This window comes from Nerophis lumbriciformis, linkage group LG02, assembly GCF_033978685.3.
Source record: "Nerophis lumbriciformis linkage group LG02, RoL_Nlum_v2.1, whole genome shotgun sequence".
In the NCBI taxonomy this organism is placed as follows: domain Eukaryota; kingdom Metazoa; phylum Chordata; class Actinopteri; order Syngnathiformes; family Syngnathidae; genus Nerophis; species Nerophis lumbriciformis.
The window spans coordinates 41,189,689-41,209,732 of record NC_084549.2 but is presented as its reverse complement, the minus strand read 5'-3'; the positions used below and the strand labels follow the sequence as shown (position 1 = coordinate 41,209,732).

Sequence of the window (20,044 nt, the reverse complement as noted above, 5' to 3'; positions counted from 1 at the left end):
TCCTTGACGACCCGTTTGGAAATGAGAAGAAAAAAAATGACACGTCGAATAAGCAGCGAGGTTGTTGCAACATGGTGATGTTTTCTCGGCCATGAACTGTAGGACGCTCAGGGCATTGTAAGTAGCAGAAGTGTTGTCATGGTGAAACAGCGAAACTTAACTCTTCTCGCACACTGCATGACAAGCATCTCTTTGTATATGCGCTTGTTGATCGCCCCACTCTCATCAACAGACGTGGACATTTCCTGACACACTTCCTTCATATATTTCTTTGAAACACCCAAAAACATTTTACGTTTAAAAAAAAAATATATTAAAAAGGGTCATATTTTTTTTGTCTACAATTAAAAAAACTTCCTTGTGGTCTACATAACATGTAATGGTGGTTCTTTGGTCAACATGTTGCATAGATTATGTTTTACAAACCATCTTCAAGTCGCTTTCTAACCGTTTCTTCAGGATGTGCCTTTTTGTGAAGTGAAGTGAATTATATTTATATAGCACTTTTCTCTAGTGACTCAAAACGCTTTACATAGTGAAACCCAATATCTAAGTTACATTTAAACCAGTGTGGGTGGCACTGAGAGCAGGTGGGTAAAGTGTCTTGCCCAAGGACACAACAGCAGTGACTAGGATGGCGGAAGCGGGGATCGAACCTGAAACCCTCAAGTTGCTGGCACGGCCGCTCTACCAACCGAGCTATACCGCTGTTGGCGGTCTTATTTACATGGCCTAGCCAATCTCCAGGCCAAGCCCCCTTCAACTGCGTCTCCACCTTGTCAGTCATGTTATAGTTTTTAGCCCATGCATATTGAGTCTACTGACAGGTATACGTTAGAAATATATGTATGTACGATACAGCAGAGGATTTTATCATGCATGTGCATATACAAGCCAGTCTGCCCCACAACAAGAAGATAGAGAAAAATAAGGAACTTGGTGAGTACAACTTTGGACTACAACTGAATAAAAATGGTGAAATCACGCAAAACTCAGCCTCTTTGGCAGACCAAAATAAGGCCCGTTAAGATTTTTAATCCGGCCCATCGTTTCCAAATAATTTTTTAACCTCCAAACCTTTGTTATAATGATATGTAGTGTTGTTTTCAAATTACTAGAAGTCTTGAACTATAGAAAGTATTTCAATGGTTGGAATCTGCGCTTTTGAGTGATATACGAGTTATTACGGTAATCTACGACAAAACAGCTGCAGGCCTACGTGTCACAAAGTGTGTGGGCGGGGTTTGTTTCCATAGCAGCCAGTCTGAAACGTGGATGTTGAGGACATACGCAAAAGCAGAATTTTACAACAAAGTTCTGTAGAAAAGTGATACTATATCAGATTATAGATGTTTTTACACTTTGCGTTCATATTTCGCCGTGATGGTTGCATTTTTGTTCCATTTTGCTTGATGGTAAAAGATGTGAATCGAGGAGATGGTCTGAGAAGTAAAAGAGGAGCAACGTTCATGTGTTGTTAATATTCAGTGTTTTATCGTTCATAGTTAATATTGTAAATCCCACATTCTTTATTTTCATGTACATTTTGGGTGTCACATTTAGCAAAAAAAAAAGTAAAATTCCATTCGGTTTTTTGAGGTGGTCTGTCAATGTTTTTAGCATTCTCTCAGACATTACTGTGAGTTTTTGTAGTAGTGTTCCTGAAAAAAGAGACCCAAGCACACATACTGTACTGTATATTTGTTTACTGTACTGTATATATATATTTTTTATATACACATACACACCGGCTTCCAGACACATTTCTTCTTCTCAAAGTGGCCCCCGAGTCCAAATAATTGCCCAGGTGTGCTCTTTGGGTAAACCTCTATCATATGGCTGATAGAGGTCTCAACCCAGGAATAAAGGGTCAACCGGTTAATAAGATTGATGTGTGAAATGGTGTCGGAGACAACCCTGAAATATCTGTCGAGTTCTACAATGTATCCTGTTCGTGGTCATGGGTGAGCTGGAATCTATCTCATCTGACTTTGGGCAAGAATGGTTGGCAGTCCTTATAAATTTTTCTCACTCACATTCACACCTGTTTACATTTCAGAATCCCCATTTAACCTAATATGCATAATTTTAGGACAGTGTTAAGACAGTGTCTTCTTGCTGTTAGGCAGATGTGCTAACCACATGCACCACCATGTCGGCTCCTCTGATATCTTGCATCATTACATGATAAAATAGACTTAGACTTAGACAGATTCTAAGTCTATTTTGGACTTAGACAAATTTAATGATCCACAAGGGAAATTGTTCCACACAGTAGCTCAGTTACAATGATGGAAAGTGTAAGGATGGAAAGGACAATGCAGGTATAAATAGACTAAATATAGCGATATAAAATATAACATATATACGTATTATTTACATAATGTATGTACAGTATATTATATATACTGATATATTATATTATGTCTATATCATATATAGCAATTACCATGTACAAACCCGTTTCCATATGAGTTGGGAAATTGTGTTAAATGTAAATATAAACGAAATACAATGATTTGCAAATCATTTTCAACCCATATTCAATTGAATGTGGTATTTTAGGCTTCATAATGCGCCACACATTTTCAATGGGAGACAGGTCTGGACTACAGGCAGGCCAGTCTAGTACCCGCACTCTTTTAATATGAAGCCACGTTGATGTAACACGTGGCTTGGCATTGTCTTGCTGAAATAAGCAGGGGCGTCCATGGTAACGTTGCTTGGATGGCAACATATGTTGCTCCAAAACCTGTATGTACCTTTCAGCATTAATGGCGCCTTCACAGATGTGTAAGTTACCCATGTTTTGGGCACTAATACACCCCCATACCATCACAGATGCTGGGTTTTCAACTGTGCGCCTATAACAATCCGGATGGTTCTTTTCCTCTTTGGTCCGGAGGACACAACGTCGACAGTTTCCAAAAAAAATTTGAAATGTGGACTCATCAGATCACAGAACACTTTTCCACTTTGCATCAGTCCATCTTAGATGAGCTCAGGCCCAGCGAAGCCGACGGCGTTTCTGGGTGTTGTTGATAAACGGTTTTCGCCTTGCATGGGAGAGTTTTAACTTGCACTTACAGATGTAGCGACCAACTGTAGTTACTGACAGTGGGTTTCTGAAGCGTTCCTGAGCCCATGTGGTGATATCCTTTACACACTGATGTCGCTTGTTGATGCAGTACAGCCTGAGGGATCGAAGGTCACGGACTTAGCTGCTTACGTGCAGTGATTTCTCCAGATTCTCTGAACCCTTTGATGATATTACGGACCGTAGATGGTGAAATCCCTCAATTCCTTGCAATAGCTGGTTGAGAAAGGTTTTTCTTAAACTGTTCAACAATTTGCTCACGCATTTGGTGACAAAGTGGTGACCCTCGCCCCATCCTTGTTTGTGAATGACTGAGCATTTCATGGAATCTACTTTTATACCCAATCATGGCACCCACCTGTTCCCAATTTGCCTGTTCACCTGTGGGATGTTCCAAATAAGCGTTTGATGAGCATTCCTCAACTTTATCAGTATTTATTGTCACCTTTCCCAACTTTTTTGTCACGTGTTGCTGGCATCAAATTCTAAAGTTAATCATTATTTGCAAAAAAAAAAGTTTATCAGTTTGAACATCAAATATGTTGTCTTTGTAGCATATTCAACTGAATATGGGTTGATAATGATTAGCAAATCATTGTATTCCGTTTATATTTACATCTAACATAATTTCCCAACTCATATGGAAACAGGGTTTGTACAATATTACAGTATATGTGACAGCTGCAGCATAAAATAGAGAGTAAATCCAACAGAAAATAGAAAATAGACATTAAAAACAAAGAGAAGTAGCTAACATAGAAGGTGTCAGGTAATAGACAGATATCATCTATTGCTGTATGGCGAGTGATTGAAAATGATTGAAAATAGTCCAAACAAATCACGAGGCACTGCTATACTACATGAAGAGAAAGGCTACATTTGCATAGCAGGATTGTTAAGTAGTTAGATAACATTCTCGGGATTCCAGCGGCATCAGCGTGAAACCCCATTAATAAATAAAAACTATGGTTGTGGGTGAACAGTATTGTAGTTTGAAAATGAGTTTATCTTGTGTTGAGAGCTTGAACTGTGGATAGAAATGTCATCATCTGACAGTGAAATAAACACATATTTGTGTGAGATATCACAGTTGCGGCTTTACTACACTGCGCATTAAGAAAATAAAAGTATGTTCTCCAAATGTTTGGCCTAATTTATTTATGTCTTTTATGTTTTACACTGCAGTATTTGTCTTATGTTCTGTTATTAGGTTGTCACAATGGGTAAAGATATTCATGAAGGGGGACTTTTTGTTTCCAGATAAAGGGTGAACACGGCTAACAACATGGCGGCTAATCATGACGCTACTCTGTCTTGACCGCGATAATTAAGCTGACCGACTTTTGGTAGACCAACTTTTTAATGGACTTCATTTTCAACTCCTGCTCCATCAATAAAACATCTCCATCTTGGTGTGCCTTTGAGCGTAGGCCTGGGGCGATATTTGATAAGTCAATTAACCGACAATAGATGAAAATTAAAGTCGGTAAATCGCCATGTGCATGTTTCAAGAGCATCCACGCTTTTCGTCGCTTTTAGCGGCTATGCGCGTTTGTACCAGAGTGAAATGAAAAGAAGTGGGTTGAATTATCTTGTCCTCATCAAGTGTCTTTGACTCTTTGTCTTTGACGCAAGGCTGTGAGCATCACATAGTGCAACTAGTTAGCATGTAGCAGCTAACATGGACAAAATGATTACAAACCCAAATGTCACCGCGCCAGTGAGGGAATATTTCAAATTAAAACTTTGGAGACTATCAACACCGAGAAGCCAGTTTGCTGAATGTGCGCGAATAAAACAAACCTGCACACACCCGACAGTTCACAATCACAGGTCAGTCAGTGTGCCATTTAATACGGTTATAAAAAAAACAGTTTTTAAAAGTGCTGTCATGTTGGTGTTTCTCATTCGGAATCTGCCAAACTTAATTGTGTTTTGCATAGGACCTGTTAATACACCTGTACACTGTAGAGTTTATATTGGTACTTTGCACTTTTGTTTAAGAAGGTTCTAACTTGATTGTCAGTTAAGTAATGTACAACTCTACCTCTGCCTGCATGTTCAATATTGAAGTGCAACTTTGGTTGTCAATACTTTATTTAGCTATTTTATTTATTGTTATAGTCGTGTATATTTGAGCCCCCCACCATACCCTCCTTAAGATATTTTATTGTTTTTGGTTGTAATTTTTATTCAAGTGCAACATTTTGCTAAAAGACAAAGTATATTTTATTGTTATTATTATTTATTCAACTTTGAGATTAAAAGTTTTGATTCCAGTTACAATGTTAAAATACATTTAAATAAATACAAGTTTATTGCATTTAAAAGGACATGCTTTATTGTTATGTATTATCATTACATCAATGGTTAATTGGGTCTCAAAAAAATGATGGGAATAATATTGTTTATCGGCAATAATTCATAGGTCAATATATCGTCAAGCAAAATTTGTTATCGGCCCAGGCCTACGTGAGCGATGTCAGAAGACGAGACTCAAAGACATTCCAGGACTCGATGTAACTCGGCTAGCCACGTTATGCTAACAAGACAGCCATCAGCAGCTGTATGGACAATGTTAAGTGAAGATGAACTCAGTTGATGAACTTCATTTTCAACATCAGTAACACAGTTTCAATGACAATGCGGTACATGCAATGCTCACAACACGGCCAATAGTGGTGCCTGCGACTGTTAAACTGACCACGTTTTTGCAGAACTACACGTGCCCATGATTTCCACATAGTAGTCAGCCATAGCAATGATGCTTGGAGGATTCTCCGGGCTATTGGTAAGTACCGTAATCTACAGTAGAACACACTGAAGGCTACTATACTGTGTGAAACGAGTGAACATGTAACTATATGGATGTTATTTTATGTTCAGAGGTTTCTAATAATGGTAAAACAAATATTTAGAAGGTTGTAAACCAGACCTGGGCAAATTAAGGCCCGGGGGCCACATGCGGCCGGTTAAGCTTTTCAATCTGGCCCGCCGGACATTCCCCCAAATTTTTTTTAGATGTGCCATTAGCTGCCATTATGATGTGCACTCATCTTTTCTAATGACCGTAAGTCTTCTACTATACAAAGTATTTCAATTGTTGGAATCTGTGCTTATGGCTGATATACCAGTTACTATGGTAATCTAATTAGTTACTGTGGTCATCTAATTAGTTACTATGGTCATCTACGTCACAGCAGCTCAGACGAGGCACCAAGCAGTGTGGGGGGGAAGCGTTTCCACAGACGCAGAAGGAGATTTTCACAACAAAGTTCTAAAGCTTAGTGATATACCTCATATATCAGATTGTAGGTGGGTTTTTTTGTACCCTTCGCGTTCATATTTCACTGTTTGTTGCATTTTTGTTGCCTTTCACTTGATTTTAAAATATGTTGATCAAAAGGGGGTGTGACATTCATATTTTGTCAATAAATCTGTGTTTTATCGTTCATAGAAAAATTTAAAATTCCATTACGTTTTTTAAGGTGGTCTGTCATAACGTTTTTAGCATTCAATCAGACATTATTGTGAGGTTTTGTATTAGTGTTCCTAAAAATAGATATACCGGACCCAGATAAAAAAAATTCTGTAAATGTGGCCCCCGTGTCAAAATAATTGCCCAGGCCTGTTGTAAATAGTTTAATTTATGCTCCAACTATGAAAATATTCATCCATCCATCCATTTTCTACCGCTTATTAATTTATTAATAATAATCCTACTTCACGGAAATGTGTTTACCACGGTCAGGCATGATTTGATTTGATTTTGATTTTTTATTAAGGATCCCCATTAGCTGGTTGCCTCAACAACCCACTAGCCTTCCTGGGGTCCACAATTCAATACAATTACAAGTAAAAGCATTTAATTATAACTACACAATACAGAAAAAAATAAAAAATAAAAGCATCAATAAGAAAACAAGCAAACAATTTACAGTCACAGAATAATAATTACCATATAAATATAACTACACAATATAAAACCAAACAAATCATCAACAAGCAAACTAAATTTAAGACTCAGATAAAATATTACTCTCTTTTTAAAAACCTGTTTACTTTCAATGCCGGTGAGAATTTGAGGTAGGTTATTCCAGAGCGATAAAGATCTATAAATAAAAGATTTCCGCAAAGCATTCTTCCTGGGACGAGGGAGTACAAAATGCCCCACACTGGACGCCCTGGTATTGTGATTATGTATAGTGCTACTGTGAACTATTTGGGCCATGAGAAAAGCAGGAGTTTTACTACCGGTTACTGATTTGAACAATATTAGAGTATTAGCTGACAACCAGTTCTGCACTGTTTGCCAGGAAAGAGAAGCATGCATTTGGTTCACATTGGTTCTTAGTGAACAACCAAGAACCAGCCTTGCTGCCCTATTCTGGACAATCTGGAGTTTACTGATCTCACCACTTGCAGCAGGCGCCCAAACTGTAGAACAATAGTCCAGATGACACAAGACTAAACTCTTAACAATTTGACAAAGAAGAGGTGGATCAACAAAAGCAGCACATTTCATGGAAATACCAACAGCCCTTCCCATCTTTGTAACTATATCACTGATATGATTTGACCAGGATCGAGTGCAGTCCAGCATCACTCCAAGGAGCTTGGCACTGGCATGGACGATAAACTAAAGATGACTGTATCTGTTATGGGTTTATTCTAACATTCAAAGACATCATTGTTCATGGAATCATTAACACAGTTACAATGAATTGTCAAAAATGCTTATTGAGACAAGTTGATATTGTAAAGAATGTTTTTACGCACAGACTGTGAATCCTTGCTGTTGTCTCGAGACCGGTTCTTAGCCAGTCTTTTCTTCTTCTTATGAAGGGGACGTGATTCCAGAATCATCTCCTCCAGTTCAAAGGTGGGGTCGCAGTGGAGACGACCTTTCTGCAGAAGGAAAAGTCCATAAGGCGATCGCTTTGACACAGGACAGCCAACGGGCCTGCAAATCAGCTTTGACATTAAACATGAATACATGCCACACATTATAGAGAAATAGTAAAAGGAAGCTGCAATAAGATCTGCTTGGCATTGTTCATCTACTACAATTGCTACTAACAAGCTGCTTGTGTGCACTTTTAGGTGTCTTGCATTGAATTGTTTAGCACTAACATTCGGAACGAATCCGGCATCCGTCTTCTTTCCGTAAACAGCGTCCCAATTGATGTCAGCGAGGTAGGGAGAAGTCTGCATGTCCGACAGGCTGGAGAAACGATGCTCCGGGTTCACTGTGAGTAGCTAGTGGAAGGACGCACATGGAAACATGTAAGTGATTATTTTTATACACACAGCAATTCTCAAATATTTTAAACTGACAATAAGAAAGAGCAAATAACATCAAGTTTATTATATTCTTCTTCCTGTCAATCTCACCATAAAGTATTATTTATTTAATGAAGCTAGATTTTATAGGTAAATAAGTCAATGCATGAGAGGGATCTCTGGTGTAAAGCATACAACCCAATATATCCATCCATCCACCCATTTTCTATCGTTTATCCCTCTCTGGGTTGCAGGGGGGGGTTTAATGTTATTTCCCTTCAGGAATGTGGTAAAAATTTAAGTCCATCAATCCACATATTTTCTACCATCTATCTTGTTCAATGGTGCAGGAAGTTGGTGCCTATTTCAGCTGACTTTGGGTGAAAGGTGGACAACACAATGGACTGATCCCCACTCTACAGTCACTGGGCACATAAAGGCAAACAAGCATTCACACTGGCACTGAATGTGGACTGTGGAGTCAGGCGAGTTAACCACTACATAACCATCAATGACAACAACATAAAACAAATACATTTTCTCTGCATCCATATTGAGCCTTTGCATCGCTGACTATATACAAGTGGTACTTCGGTTTTCCTATGATCCAACTTGCGCTTGCGGTGTGTTTCTTTTGGCATTTAGGGAGCATTTACACTCCCCTCCTTTTTGATTGGTCGTTTTAAAAGTCTCTTGATCAGAGCCAGTCCGAAGGAACTGCTATCATCAATGTGTCCCTCCTGAAGAAGAGTATTCTTTAGAGTCTAAAAATAAGCCAAATAACCCAATATATAAGTCCGTATTAAGTTAAGTGCTTTGAATAAAAATAATAAAATAACACACACATTTTATCAGATTGTGAGAGCATCACACTGGCACTATGACATCAGCTCAGTTATCCTCTTCGTGCCTTGGACACAGACCCTGGACATGCTAATTTTTCATTCTGTCCTGTTGGTAGCATGCCTTCTGACTTCATTCCAGTTCTTCCAAACTCCCTCTTTTCTTCATTTCTCGATAGTCCTTCTGTATGTTGTTTTCGGTCTGCCCACTCTTCTTTTGCCAACTGGATGCCATGTCAAGGCTATCATGCAATGGTGATTATTGGGCTTTCTCAATACGTGACCAATACATTTCCAACTCCTCTTTTTGACTTCCTTGCTTATTCTGTTAATTTGGGTCAGTTTATTGAGTTCATCGATTGAAATTATATTTGGCCAAAATATCTTCATTATTCTTTTAAGACATTTGAATTGGAGGGAGTCCAACTTTCTTTCATCACTTTTGATCAAATTCTACATCTCACATCCATACAGTAAAACAGGTGTGACATTAGATGTGTACAGTTAGATTTTAGTTTTCTTACTAATTTGATTTAACTTCCAAATTGTACAAACCCCGTTTCCATATGAGTTGGGAAATTGTGTTAGATGAAAATATAAACGGAATACAATGATTTGCAAATCATTTTCAACCCATATTCAGTTGAATATGCTACAAAGACAACATATTTGACGTTCAAACTGATAAACATTTTTTTTTTTTTTTGCAAATAATCATTAACTTTAGAATTTGATGCCAGCAACACGTGACAAAGAAGTTGGGAAAGGTGGCAATAAATACTGATAAAGTTGAGGAATGCTCATCAAACACTTATTTGGAACATCCCAAAGTGAACAGGCAAATTGGGAACAGGTGGGTGCCATGATTGGGTATAAAAGTAGATTCCATGAAATGCTCAGTCATTCCCAAACAAGGATGGGGCGAGGGTCACCACTTTGTCAACAAATGCGTGAGCAAATTGTTTAACAGTTTAAGAAAAACCTTTCTCAACCAGCTATTGCAAGGAATTTAGGGATTTCACCATTTACGGTCCGTAATATCATCAAAGGGTTCAGAGAATCTGGAGAAATCACTGCACGTAAGCAGCTAAGCCCGTGACCTTCAATCCCTCAGGCTGTACTGCATCAACAAGCGACATCAGTGTGTAAAGGATCACCACATGGGCTCAGGAACACTTCAGAAACCCACTGTCAGTAACTACAGTTGGTCGTTACATCTGTAAGTGCAAGTTAAAACTCTCCTATGCAAGGCGAAAACCGTTCATCAACAACACCCAGAAACGCCGTCGGCTTTGCTGGGCCTGAGTTCATCTAAGATGGACTGATACAAAGTGGAAAAGTGTTCTGTGGTCTGACGAGTCCACATTTCAAATTGTTTTTGGAAACTGTGGACGTCGTGTCCTACGGACCAAAGAGGAAAAGAACCATCCGGATTGTTATAGGCGTAAAGTTGAAAAGCCAGCATCTGTGATGGTATGGAGGTGTATTAGTGCCCAAGACATGGGTAACTTACACATATGTGAAGGCACCATTAATGCTGAAAGGTACATACAGGTTTTGGAGCAACATATGTTGCCATCCAAGCAATGTTACAATGGACGCCCCTGCTTATTTCAGCAAAACAATGCCAAGCCACGTGTTACAACAACGTGGCTTCATAGTAAAAGAGTGCAGGTACTAGACTGGCCTGCCTGTAGTCCAGACCTGTCTCCCATTGAAAATGTGTGGCGCATTATGAAGCCTAAAATACCACAACGGAGACCCCGGACTGTTGAACAACTTAAGCTGTACATCAAGCAAGATTGGGAAAGAATTCCACCTGAGAAGCTTAAAAAATGTGTCTCCTCAGTTCCCAAACATTTACTGAGTGTTGTTAAAAGGAAAGGCCATGTAACACAGTGGTGAACATGCCCTTTCCCAACTACTTTGGCACGTGTTGCTGGCATTAAATTCTAAAGTTAAAGATTATTTGCAAAAAAAAAATGTTTATCAGTTTGAACATCAAATATCTTGTCTTAGTAGTGCATTCAATTGAATATGGGTTGAAAATGATTTGCAAATCATTGTATTCCGTTTATATTTACATCTAACACAATTTCCCAACTCATATGGAAACGGGGTTTGTATTTAGTTTTGTGAATTTTGTCCTTGCTTTGTTCAAACTGCTATTCATATTGTTACCACTTCTGCCCTCCTTGCTCACAACTGCACCAAGATAAGTTAATTCATCTACATCTTTAATGTCATTTCCGTCTTGTTTAATAGTGTCATTCTTTTTGTAGTTCAATCTCAAGATCTTAGTCTTTTTTTCATTGATCATTAGTCCAACTCTTTTGGCTAGCATTGACATTGTATTTGGTGTACTCTGCATCTGTGAATGTGTTGAGGACAACAGGGCAATATCGTTGGCAAAATCCAGAACTTCCAGTTTTGACGTAATTTGCCACCTGATTCCAGTGTTGTTGATTCTGGTAGTCTCTCGCATCACCCAGTCAATGATGAGAAGTTTTCACTTAAAACAATCTGTTGAGTCGCCCTTGTCTAGTACTGCACACATACTACCTGTATACAGCAGCTTCCCAATATCGATTAATTTGCTTGGTATACCATATTGTCTCATGATCTCCCACAAACTTTCCCTATGAATTGAATCGAATGCTTACTTAAGGTCGACAAAATGTATGTTGACAGATGTTTGCCATTCGGAAATAATGTCGAATGGCTAACATGCTCAATAATGTTCCTCAAAATGAAAATGTGTTCAGTTGTGTTTTTATCTTCTCTAAATCCAGCTTGTTCTGCTCCAGGCTTTTCGTTAATTCCGGTTTTAATTCTGTTGTTGATGACGCTTCCAAGCACTTTGCTTGCTATGGGTAAGAGTGTTATGTCCCATCCAATTTCCGCATTCGGTAAGGTTTCTCTTTTCTTTGGTAGTTTCACAATCAGACCCTTCTTCTAATCACATGTTTTTTTTTCCAGATTCCAAATATCGCTGATGATACTATGACGTTTGTGGGTTGATGTCTCTATGTCACATGTCAACAATTCTGGGGTGATCATATCAAGACCATCTGCCTTGCCATTTTGCAACTTTCTGATTGCACAGTTGATCTCTTCTTTGGTTATTGGGTTTATGTTAATAGCCTCTATCTCAGGATAGTTCTTGCTGATTTCAACTGGGTTTGTGGGCATGTCTCTATTAAAAGTATCTCTTTGAAGTGTTCTTTCCACCTTTCTTTATTCCATCATCATCTGTAATTATGTTTCCTTGCTAGTCTTTCAAACTCGATGTATTGCAGGGATTGTCATTGCATGCTGTTTTAGTTATTTCATTGAGGGATTTTAATATGTTCTTTATCTGCTGCTCTTTGGGCATCACTTGCTAGATTATCAATCCATTGCCTTTTGTCTTTTCTCATACTTATCTTTACTTTGTCTTTCGCTCTGTACCCCTGTGTCAGTTGTTTAATTATTTTGGATTTAGTACTGTCAATTTTGAGTTTGAGTTGTTTCCCTTTTTCAAGATTCAGGACTTATCCATGGTTATTGGTTCTGTCTTTTGGTTCCAAGAAGTTCTTTTGCAGTCTGGTTGCACTATGACATCTGAGCATGGATAAATTAGCTACCTTATCAAGTAGGACTCTATAATGCAACATTGTTTTTGTATCCAGTGTAGATGCACAAACCAGGAAGGTGCAGTGTTAATCTAATCAGCCATTTGATTTTAACTCACATTAGAATTAAAAGGTGTGGTGGCTGACCTTCTTCAGGACAGCACATAAAAGCCGATATCGGTCACAATTTTTCATTGTGAGGGAAACATTGGAAATATTAATGGTGTGTGGCTTTGGCTGTCACAGTAACACTCCTTTTGTATTTCAGTACAGCGCAGTTTCCTCTCGCAGGGGCAGATAAGTCTGTCTTGCTGAAGTCCAGACCTGGTAATCAATCAGCAGCAGAGTGGAAGAGACCACAACACTCCATCCAGAACCTTCACACGGACACAGTGTCCACGCATACCATGCCAAAATGATACCTGTCTATCCTAAACCCTTGTCTTGCAATGAGGGGATACTATCAAAGTAAAAATGAAATGTATCAACACTTGTGTCAACGACACTCTTTATTGAGTAAGCACTCAACGTAATAAATTCCATTTGAGGAAACTGGCAGATTTTCATGTGTTAAGCATATTTGGAGCTTCATTATGAAATTAAATGGCTGCTTTTAATAATCAGCAATACACACAAAAATACAGTCCACAGTTTCATTGCCTCCATCTCAAGGATTCTATCCTGCTGTGTCGCTTCTCCTTTGCCCTGAGTGTTTCTACTCATCATTCCTTCAGCTGTAGCCTGCCCCCCACCTGACCTGCATCCCTATTTCCTGTGGCTGCCATTGTTTCACCCCTATATGACCTCTGATATAACTTTTCACCCATGCTGTCCTCCTGCTCTGCTCATCTTTTTTAATCCAATTTTGAAAAGATCACTGTGGATTAATTAGGATAAATCACCATTAATATTAATTCATTATTCATTGTGTTTATAAAGTGGCGACCTTTATATTACCGTATTTTTCGGACTATATAGAATCCTTTAATTTTCAAAAAAATCGACAGTGCGCTATTCTGGTTGTGCTTACTGACCTAAAAGCAATTTTATTTAGTACATGGTGTAATGATTAGTGTGACCAGTATATGGCAGTCACACATAAGAGAGTGTTGACTTCAGGTTGACTGACGCTAGCAAGTACAGGTAGGCAAGCAACACCAAAACTTTGATGTTTGAGAATACAGAACATTACACAAGGAGATCAAAAATCTGTCAAAATGTTTTAGTTTGACTTTTGTAAGCTACGACGCCGCGCCGCTTGATGGATTGACGGAGCATTGCAGCTACTGTAGTCAGATGTACTGTGCCTCAACAAACGGGTATTTTTATGGTGTGTGTTCAAGGGTATTGGGAGACTTTATCTGGCGTTTTGTTTCGACCTATTAAGGCAAAACCAACTTTTCATACTTATTGGTACCTGCTGATGTGTACTTGGGATCTAAGTAAGTTGCAGGTGTCAGCACTTTGATAAACAAGGTGAGAAACACTACTGAATTTAAGAAAAACTTTGAAGCAAAGTACGAAAGTGGTGTCCATGTGGCTCTTTCTTCCCGTTTCTCTTTCAGATAATCACCGTCTTTGCCAATAAGAATCTTCAATAAAAGGTAAAAATTACGTTAAATGTTCATTTATTCATTTTATTTGTGATTTTATTTGCAAAATGTGTTTTGTTGTAATACTTTTGGGTGTCTAGATGGAAACATTTTGGGATGCATTATTTCTTCTGGTAAAAACAAACAGGTATTTTTATGGTGTGTGTATAAGGGTATTGGGAGACATATTAGCTGACGTTTTGTTTCGACCTATTATGCAAAACCAACTTTTCATACCTATTAGTACCTGCTGATGTGTACCGTATTTGTCGGATTATAAATCGCTCCGGAGTATACTTCGCACCGGCCGAAAATGCATAATAAAGAAGGAAAAAAACATATATACGTCACACTCGAGTATAAGTCGCATTTTTGGGGGAAATTTATTTGATAAAATCCAACACCAAGAATAGACATTTGAAAGGCAAAGAATAGTGAACAACAGGCTGAATAAGTGTACGTTATAGGACGCTTAAATAACCAACTGAGAACGTGCCTGGTATGTTAACGTAACATATTATGGTAAGAGTCATTCAAATAACTATAACATATAGAACATGCTATACGTTTACCAAACAATCTGTCACTCCTGATCGCTAAATCCCATGAAATCTTCTTCCTCGTTGTCGCTCCTGGTATGCGCCGCTAGCGTCCTTTCTTTCTGCTGCTCGATCGCCGTTTTCTGCTGCATATGTGACTACGTCCAGCTTGTAATCTGCAGTATATGATTTCCTTTTCGGTGCCATTTTAGTTCAGCCCTTCTCAGTTTTTATAAGTTACCGCCAATGTTGAAATGATACATTTCTATAGCTACGGACATAGTAGCAGTTAGCATCCCATGACCCACAATGCACTTCTGCCATGACCCGCCCCCCGTATATGTAATGTAGTAACAGGCACATTCATAATATCATGTAATATTTAGATCAAATGTATTTTGATCATTTTAAGCATACAGCAGTGCATTCATTTCACAGACGCATCACAACTTTTGCTATTTCCCCAACAACAACAACCAATCATGGGGTACTTCATGAGAGCCAACAACCACTACTTTGGGACAAATGATGATCCAGAACCTTCTACTGTTGAGATGATATTGTCAAAAAAATGTAGAAGCTGAGCGATAAGCAGATCCAGCAACTCGCACTATTGCTAAGATCTGAACAAGAAATACAAACAACGAACATAATAAAACAATCACTTACTGTACAATGTCTGCTCTAACTCGGATGCCGATTGACAGGATGCTCTTATCCTCCCATTTAGATGTAGAATTAATCATAATCCTCACACAAAAAAACAGAACAAAAGCAAAACGAGCATCTTGTTCGTGTCTTTCTCGCGATCTTCAGGTCTGAGTTGAATGTCAAAGTTGACCAACTTCTCAGTTTATGGATACAATCTTCTACTCTAATATACAGGTAAAAGCCAGTAAATTAGAATATTTTGAAAAACTTGATTTATTTCAGTAATTGCATTCAAAAGGTGTAACTTGTACATTATATTTATTCATTGCACACAGACTGATGCATTCAAATGTTTATTTCATTTAATTTTGATGATTTGAAGTGGCAACAAATGAAAATCCAAAATTCCGTGTGTCACAAAATTAGAATATTACTTAAGGCTAATACAAAAAAGGGATTTTTAGAAATGTTGGCCAACTGAAAAGTATGAAAATGAAAAATATGAGCATGTACAATACTCAATACTTGGTTGGAGCTCCTTTTGCCTCAATTACTGCGTTAATGCGGCGTGGCATGGAGTCGATGAGTTTCTGGCACTGCTCAGGTGTTATGAGAGCCCAGGTTGCTCTGATAGTGGCCTTCAACTCTTCTGCGTTTTTGGGTCTGGCATTCTGCATCTTCCTTTTCACAATACCCCACAGATTTTCTATGGGGCTAAGGTCAGGGGAGTTGGCGGGCCAATTTAGAACAGAAATACCATGGTCCGTAAACCAGGCACGGGTAGATTTTGCGCTGTGTGCAGGCGCCAAGTCCTGTTGGAACTTGAAATCTCCATCTCCATAGAGCAGGTCAGCAGCAGGAAGCATGAAGTGCTCTAAAACTTGCTGGTAGACGGCTGCGTTGACCCTGGATCTCAGGAAACAGAGTGGACCGACACCAGCAGATGACATGGCACCCCAAACCATCACCCAACCATGCAAATTTTGCATTTCCTTTGGAAATCGAGGTCCCAGAGTCTGGAGGAAGACAGGAGAGGCACAGGATCCACATTGCCTGAAGTCTAGTGTAAAGTTTTCACCATCAGTGATGGTTTGGGGTGCCATGTCATCTGCTGGTGTCGGTCCACTCTGTTTCCTGAGATCCAGGGTCAACGCAGCCGCCTACCAGCAAGTTTTAGAGCACTTCATGCTTCCTGCTGCTGACCTGCTCTATGGAGATGGAGATTTCAAGTTCCAACAGGACTTGGCGCCTGCACACAGCGCAAAATCTACCCGTGCCTGGTTTACGGACCATGGTATTTCTGTTCTAAATTGGCCCGCCAACTCCCCTGACCTTAGCCCCATAGAAAATCTGTGGGGTATTGTGAAAAGGAAGATGCAGAATGCCAGACCCAAAAACGCAGAAGAGTTGAAGGCCACTATCAGAGCAACCTGGGCTCTCATAACACCTGAGCAGTGCCAGAAACTCATCGACTCCATGCCACGCCGCATTAACGCAGTAATTGAGGCAAAAGGAGCTCCAACCAAGTATTGAGTATTGTACATGCTCATATTTTTCATTTTCATACTTTTCAGTTGGCCAACATTTCTAAAAATCCCTTTTTTGTATTAGCCTTAAGTAATATTCTAATTTTGTGACACACGGAATTTTGGATTTTCATTTGTTGCCACTTCAAATCATCAAAATTAAATGAAATAAACATTTGAATGCATCAGTCTGTGTGCAATGAATAAATATAATGTACAAGTTACACCTTTTGAATGCAATTACTGAAATAAATCAAGTTTTTCAAAATATTCTAATTTACTGGCTTTTACCTGTATATAAAAGTGGGAGGCATGATTAAAATCTAGGATTAACCGGCTCAGTATGTCAATAGCTGCATAAGTTACTTCTCTGTGAACACGGTGCCGCTTTATATAGATCCTCAGTGTTAGAGCTTATAATAACAATATCGCTAATACTTGGTTAATATTCAGGTCACAAGATGTAAAAGGAATATTGTTGGCAGTTTTTGAATGATTTTTTAAAGGGCTTTATGGATGCAATATATAACTCCCATTAGCTGGATTGTCACCCACCTTGTACTTGATGTATATTACGAATTAGAAGGCATAAAAAAAGAAAAACATAACTGTTCTTGTCTTATATAGGAATTTTAAATGATTGGCAAAACTCCAAAAAAAGAGCAGTTGCCCTTTAACTGACATCATTTCTGTTGTAAAATTACATTTTGGAAATTTATGTTGGTGAAGTTATTACCAACATAAATTCATGAAACCGTCCTCGTAACTGTAACACAACAATAGCAACTGAAACTAAAACATCAATAATAACATGAATATAATTTGTAGAGTGTGTACAGCAAAAGTGGTGTAGGGTGGAGTGAATCGAGTAATGAAGAAAAGGGAGCTCAGTTTCATTAACTTTAGAAACTTAGTTTCCCGAAGCAGCGGATAAGGTTTGTGAGTTTTCTAAAGTAAAACCCTATCCACTGCTTTAGGATTTTAACAAGGGAACCTCACATTTGGAAGTCAACTCCACTGCTAGATTCACAAAGTCCAGTTTGTTTCCATCTTACCTTCCTCAAAAGAGAAACCAGATCTTTGGGCCAGGCTGGAGTGTACTGGACACTAACTGTGCTGAAAAGCTGAATTAAAGACTCCAGCGAGTTACTGGCATGGATGTCATATGGCCTCTAGAGTGATGAAATGCAGAGAGAGAGAAAAAAAGAGTATCTAAAATAAGCATCGATGAGGTCGAGTACAGTTTTTACACCTAGGGACTCACCCATCCCCTCAGAACTTCGAAGACCGTCACTCCTAGTGACCACCAGTCTATTTCAAAGGCGTAGCCCATCCCTCCATTCATGAAGGACTGAAAGATCTCTGGAGCTAAGAGGGAACACGAAGAGAGTACAGACAGCTCAGCTTTTCACAAATTATCTAAAAGGGTGATGAAATAAGCAGACATCTGAGTTGGCAGCATCACTTGCACAATGTAAGCATCTGAATACAACATTGTTGTCAGCTTGTTACTTCAACTTATTTCCAGTTCTGTAATAAGAGTGTAAGGCTCCTTCTGGGGAGACTTCCTCAAAAATCAGCATTTTGACTTGGATGTTCTTCAATTCATACTGAGTATTATGTTTGCAGTCAGAGGTTGCTGTTAGATGGAGGCCTGTCCTAGTGAGGTGTCTGATTGGGTTTAGTTTGGTTTTGGTCAAGTTGTTCCCTATTTTTTTTTTTTTTTTTACCTTTTGTACACTGGGGCACTGTGTCATGCTAAAACAGAAAATTCCATTCTCAAAATTGTTCCCATAAAGTTGGAAGGACATCATTTACCCATGTATGGCTTGGTACCAGCTAAGGCTGTTGCTCGCTCGCCATCCTTAATTATTGTTGCTATGTTGAAGTCTGTCAGGTGAGCGTGACCTGAGGGAAAGCAACAGTCCACATATTCATTTTGAGACAATGTTAAGAAAAGAAAACCAAACCAACACATAGCATGTAGTCATTATGTGTACAAAATTTGTTCATGACTACTCTGTTAGTCGGAACCCATGTGTGCTGTGATAGAGACAACTGGTGATCAGTGGAATATTTCAGACAGAAAGACTTATGACCACTCTCATTGTTGATTTTCTTTGGTTTAAGAATGAAAAAATATATTTCTAACAAACTGGGAATACAGTATGTAGCCTAATATAGCAATTCAGGAAGATGGCAGTGTGGCAGTGAGTTTTATTGTTTCAGGCGCCAATGAATCATAAGAGCAATCAGGCCAAATTGTGTTATAAAACCCATTGGCATCCTTACCTTGCTCATCCAAGAGAATGTTGTCTGGCTTGACATCTCTACAACGAAGGACAAATACATCAGTAGCAGTCAAAACAGTAAATAAGGTTAATATACAGTTGGGAAACTAAAGTGTGTGTCACACTATAAACACTGCAATTAATCTAGAGAAGACTGAGATGTGTTAAATTGTTAAAGTTTTAAGTTGCATTTTTTTTTTTTTTAAGTTTTCCCCTAAGGTTCAAAATTATACATACTGGCTCAACTATACAGTTCTACCTCGATTTATGACCGTCCCAACTTACAATTTTTTTTCCAATGCAAGCTGTCACTCAGCTATTTTTTTTTTTGCTTGAAGTTGCTAACCAGCTTCCGATACCTCCCTACTGCGACATGGCGTAGCGAACGTCAAAATGAATCCTGAAAGATTTGCCAAACATCCAGTGTTTTGCTAACATTAGCTAACAACTAGAAAGACATAACTTGGTTTTTTTTCAACCACGGAAACAAAGAAGTGAGTGTGAAAGACTGTGCTGAGAAGAAGAAGCAGATTATATTAGGGGACGGCGTGGCGAAGTTGGTAGAGTGGCCGTGCCAGCAATCGGAGGGTTGCTGGTTACTGGGGTTCA

At 38.8% G+C, this 20,044-nt stretch overlaps 1 protein-coding gene across 4 annotated transcripts in view; it reads right to left on the bottom strand.

Moving 5' to 3' along the window:
• LOC133607810 (serine/threonine-protein kinase 32C-like) overlaps window positions 1-20,044 on the bottom strand; it is a 186,347-nt gene that overhangs the window by 23,480 nt on the left and 142,823 nt on the right. For all 4 annotated transcript variants that reach the window (XM_061962795.1, XM_061962787.1, XM_061962803.1 and 1 more), the window contains 6 exons: window positions 19,437-19,474; window positions 18,963-19,052; window positions 18,409-18,512; window positions 18,200-18,316; window positions 8,231-8,356; window positions 7,877-8,005 (listed from right to left, as the gene is read on the bottom strand). In XM_061962795.1, the coding sequence (XP_061818779.1) occupies window positions 7,877-8,005; window positions 8,231-8,356; window positions 18,200-18,316; window positions 18,409-18,512; window positions 18,963-19,052; window positions 19,437-19,474 (604 nt within the window). The remainder of the gene's footprint in view (window positions 1-7,876; window positions 8,006-8,230; window positions 8,357-18,199; window positions 18,317-18,408; window positions 18,513-18,962; window positions 19,053-19,436; window positions 19,475-20,044) is intronic.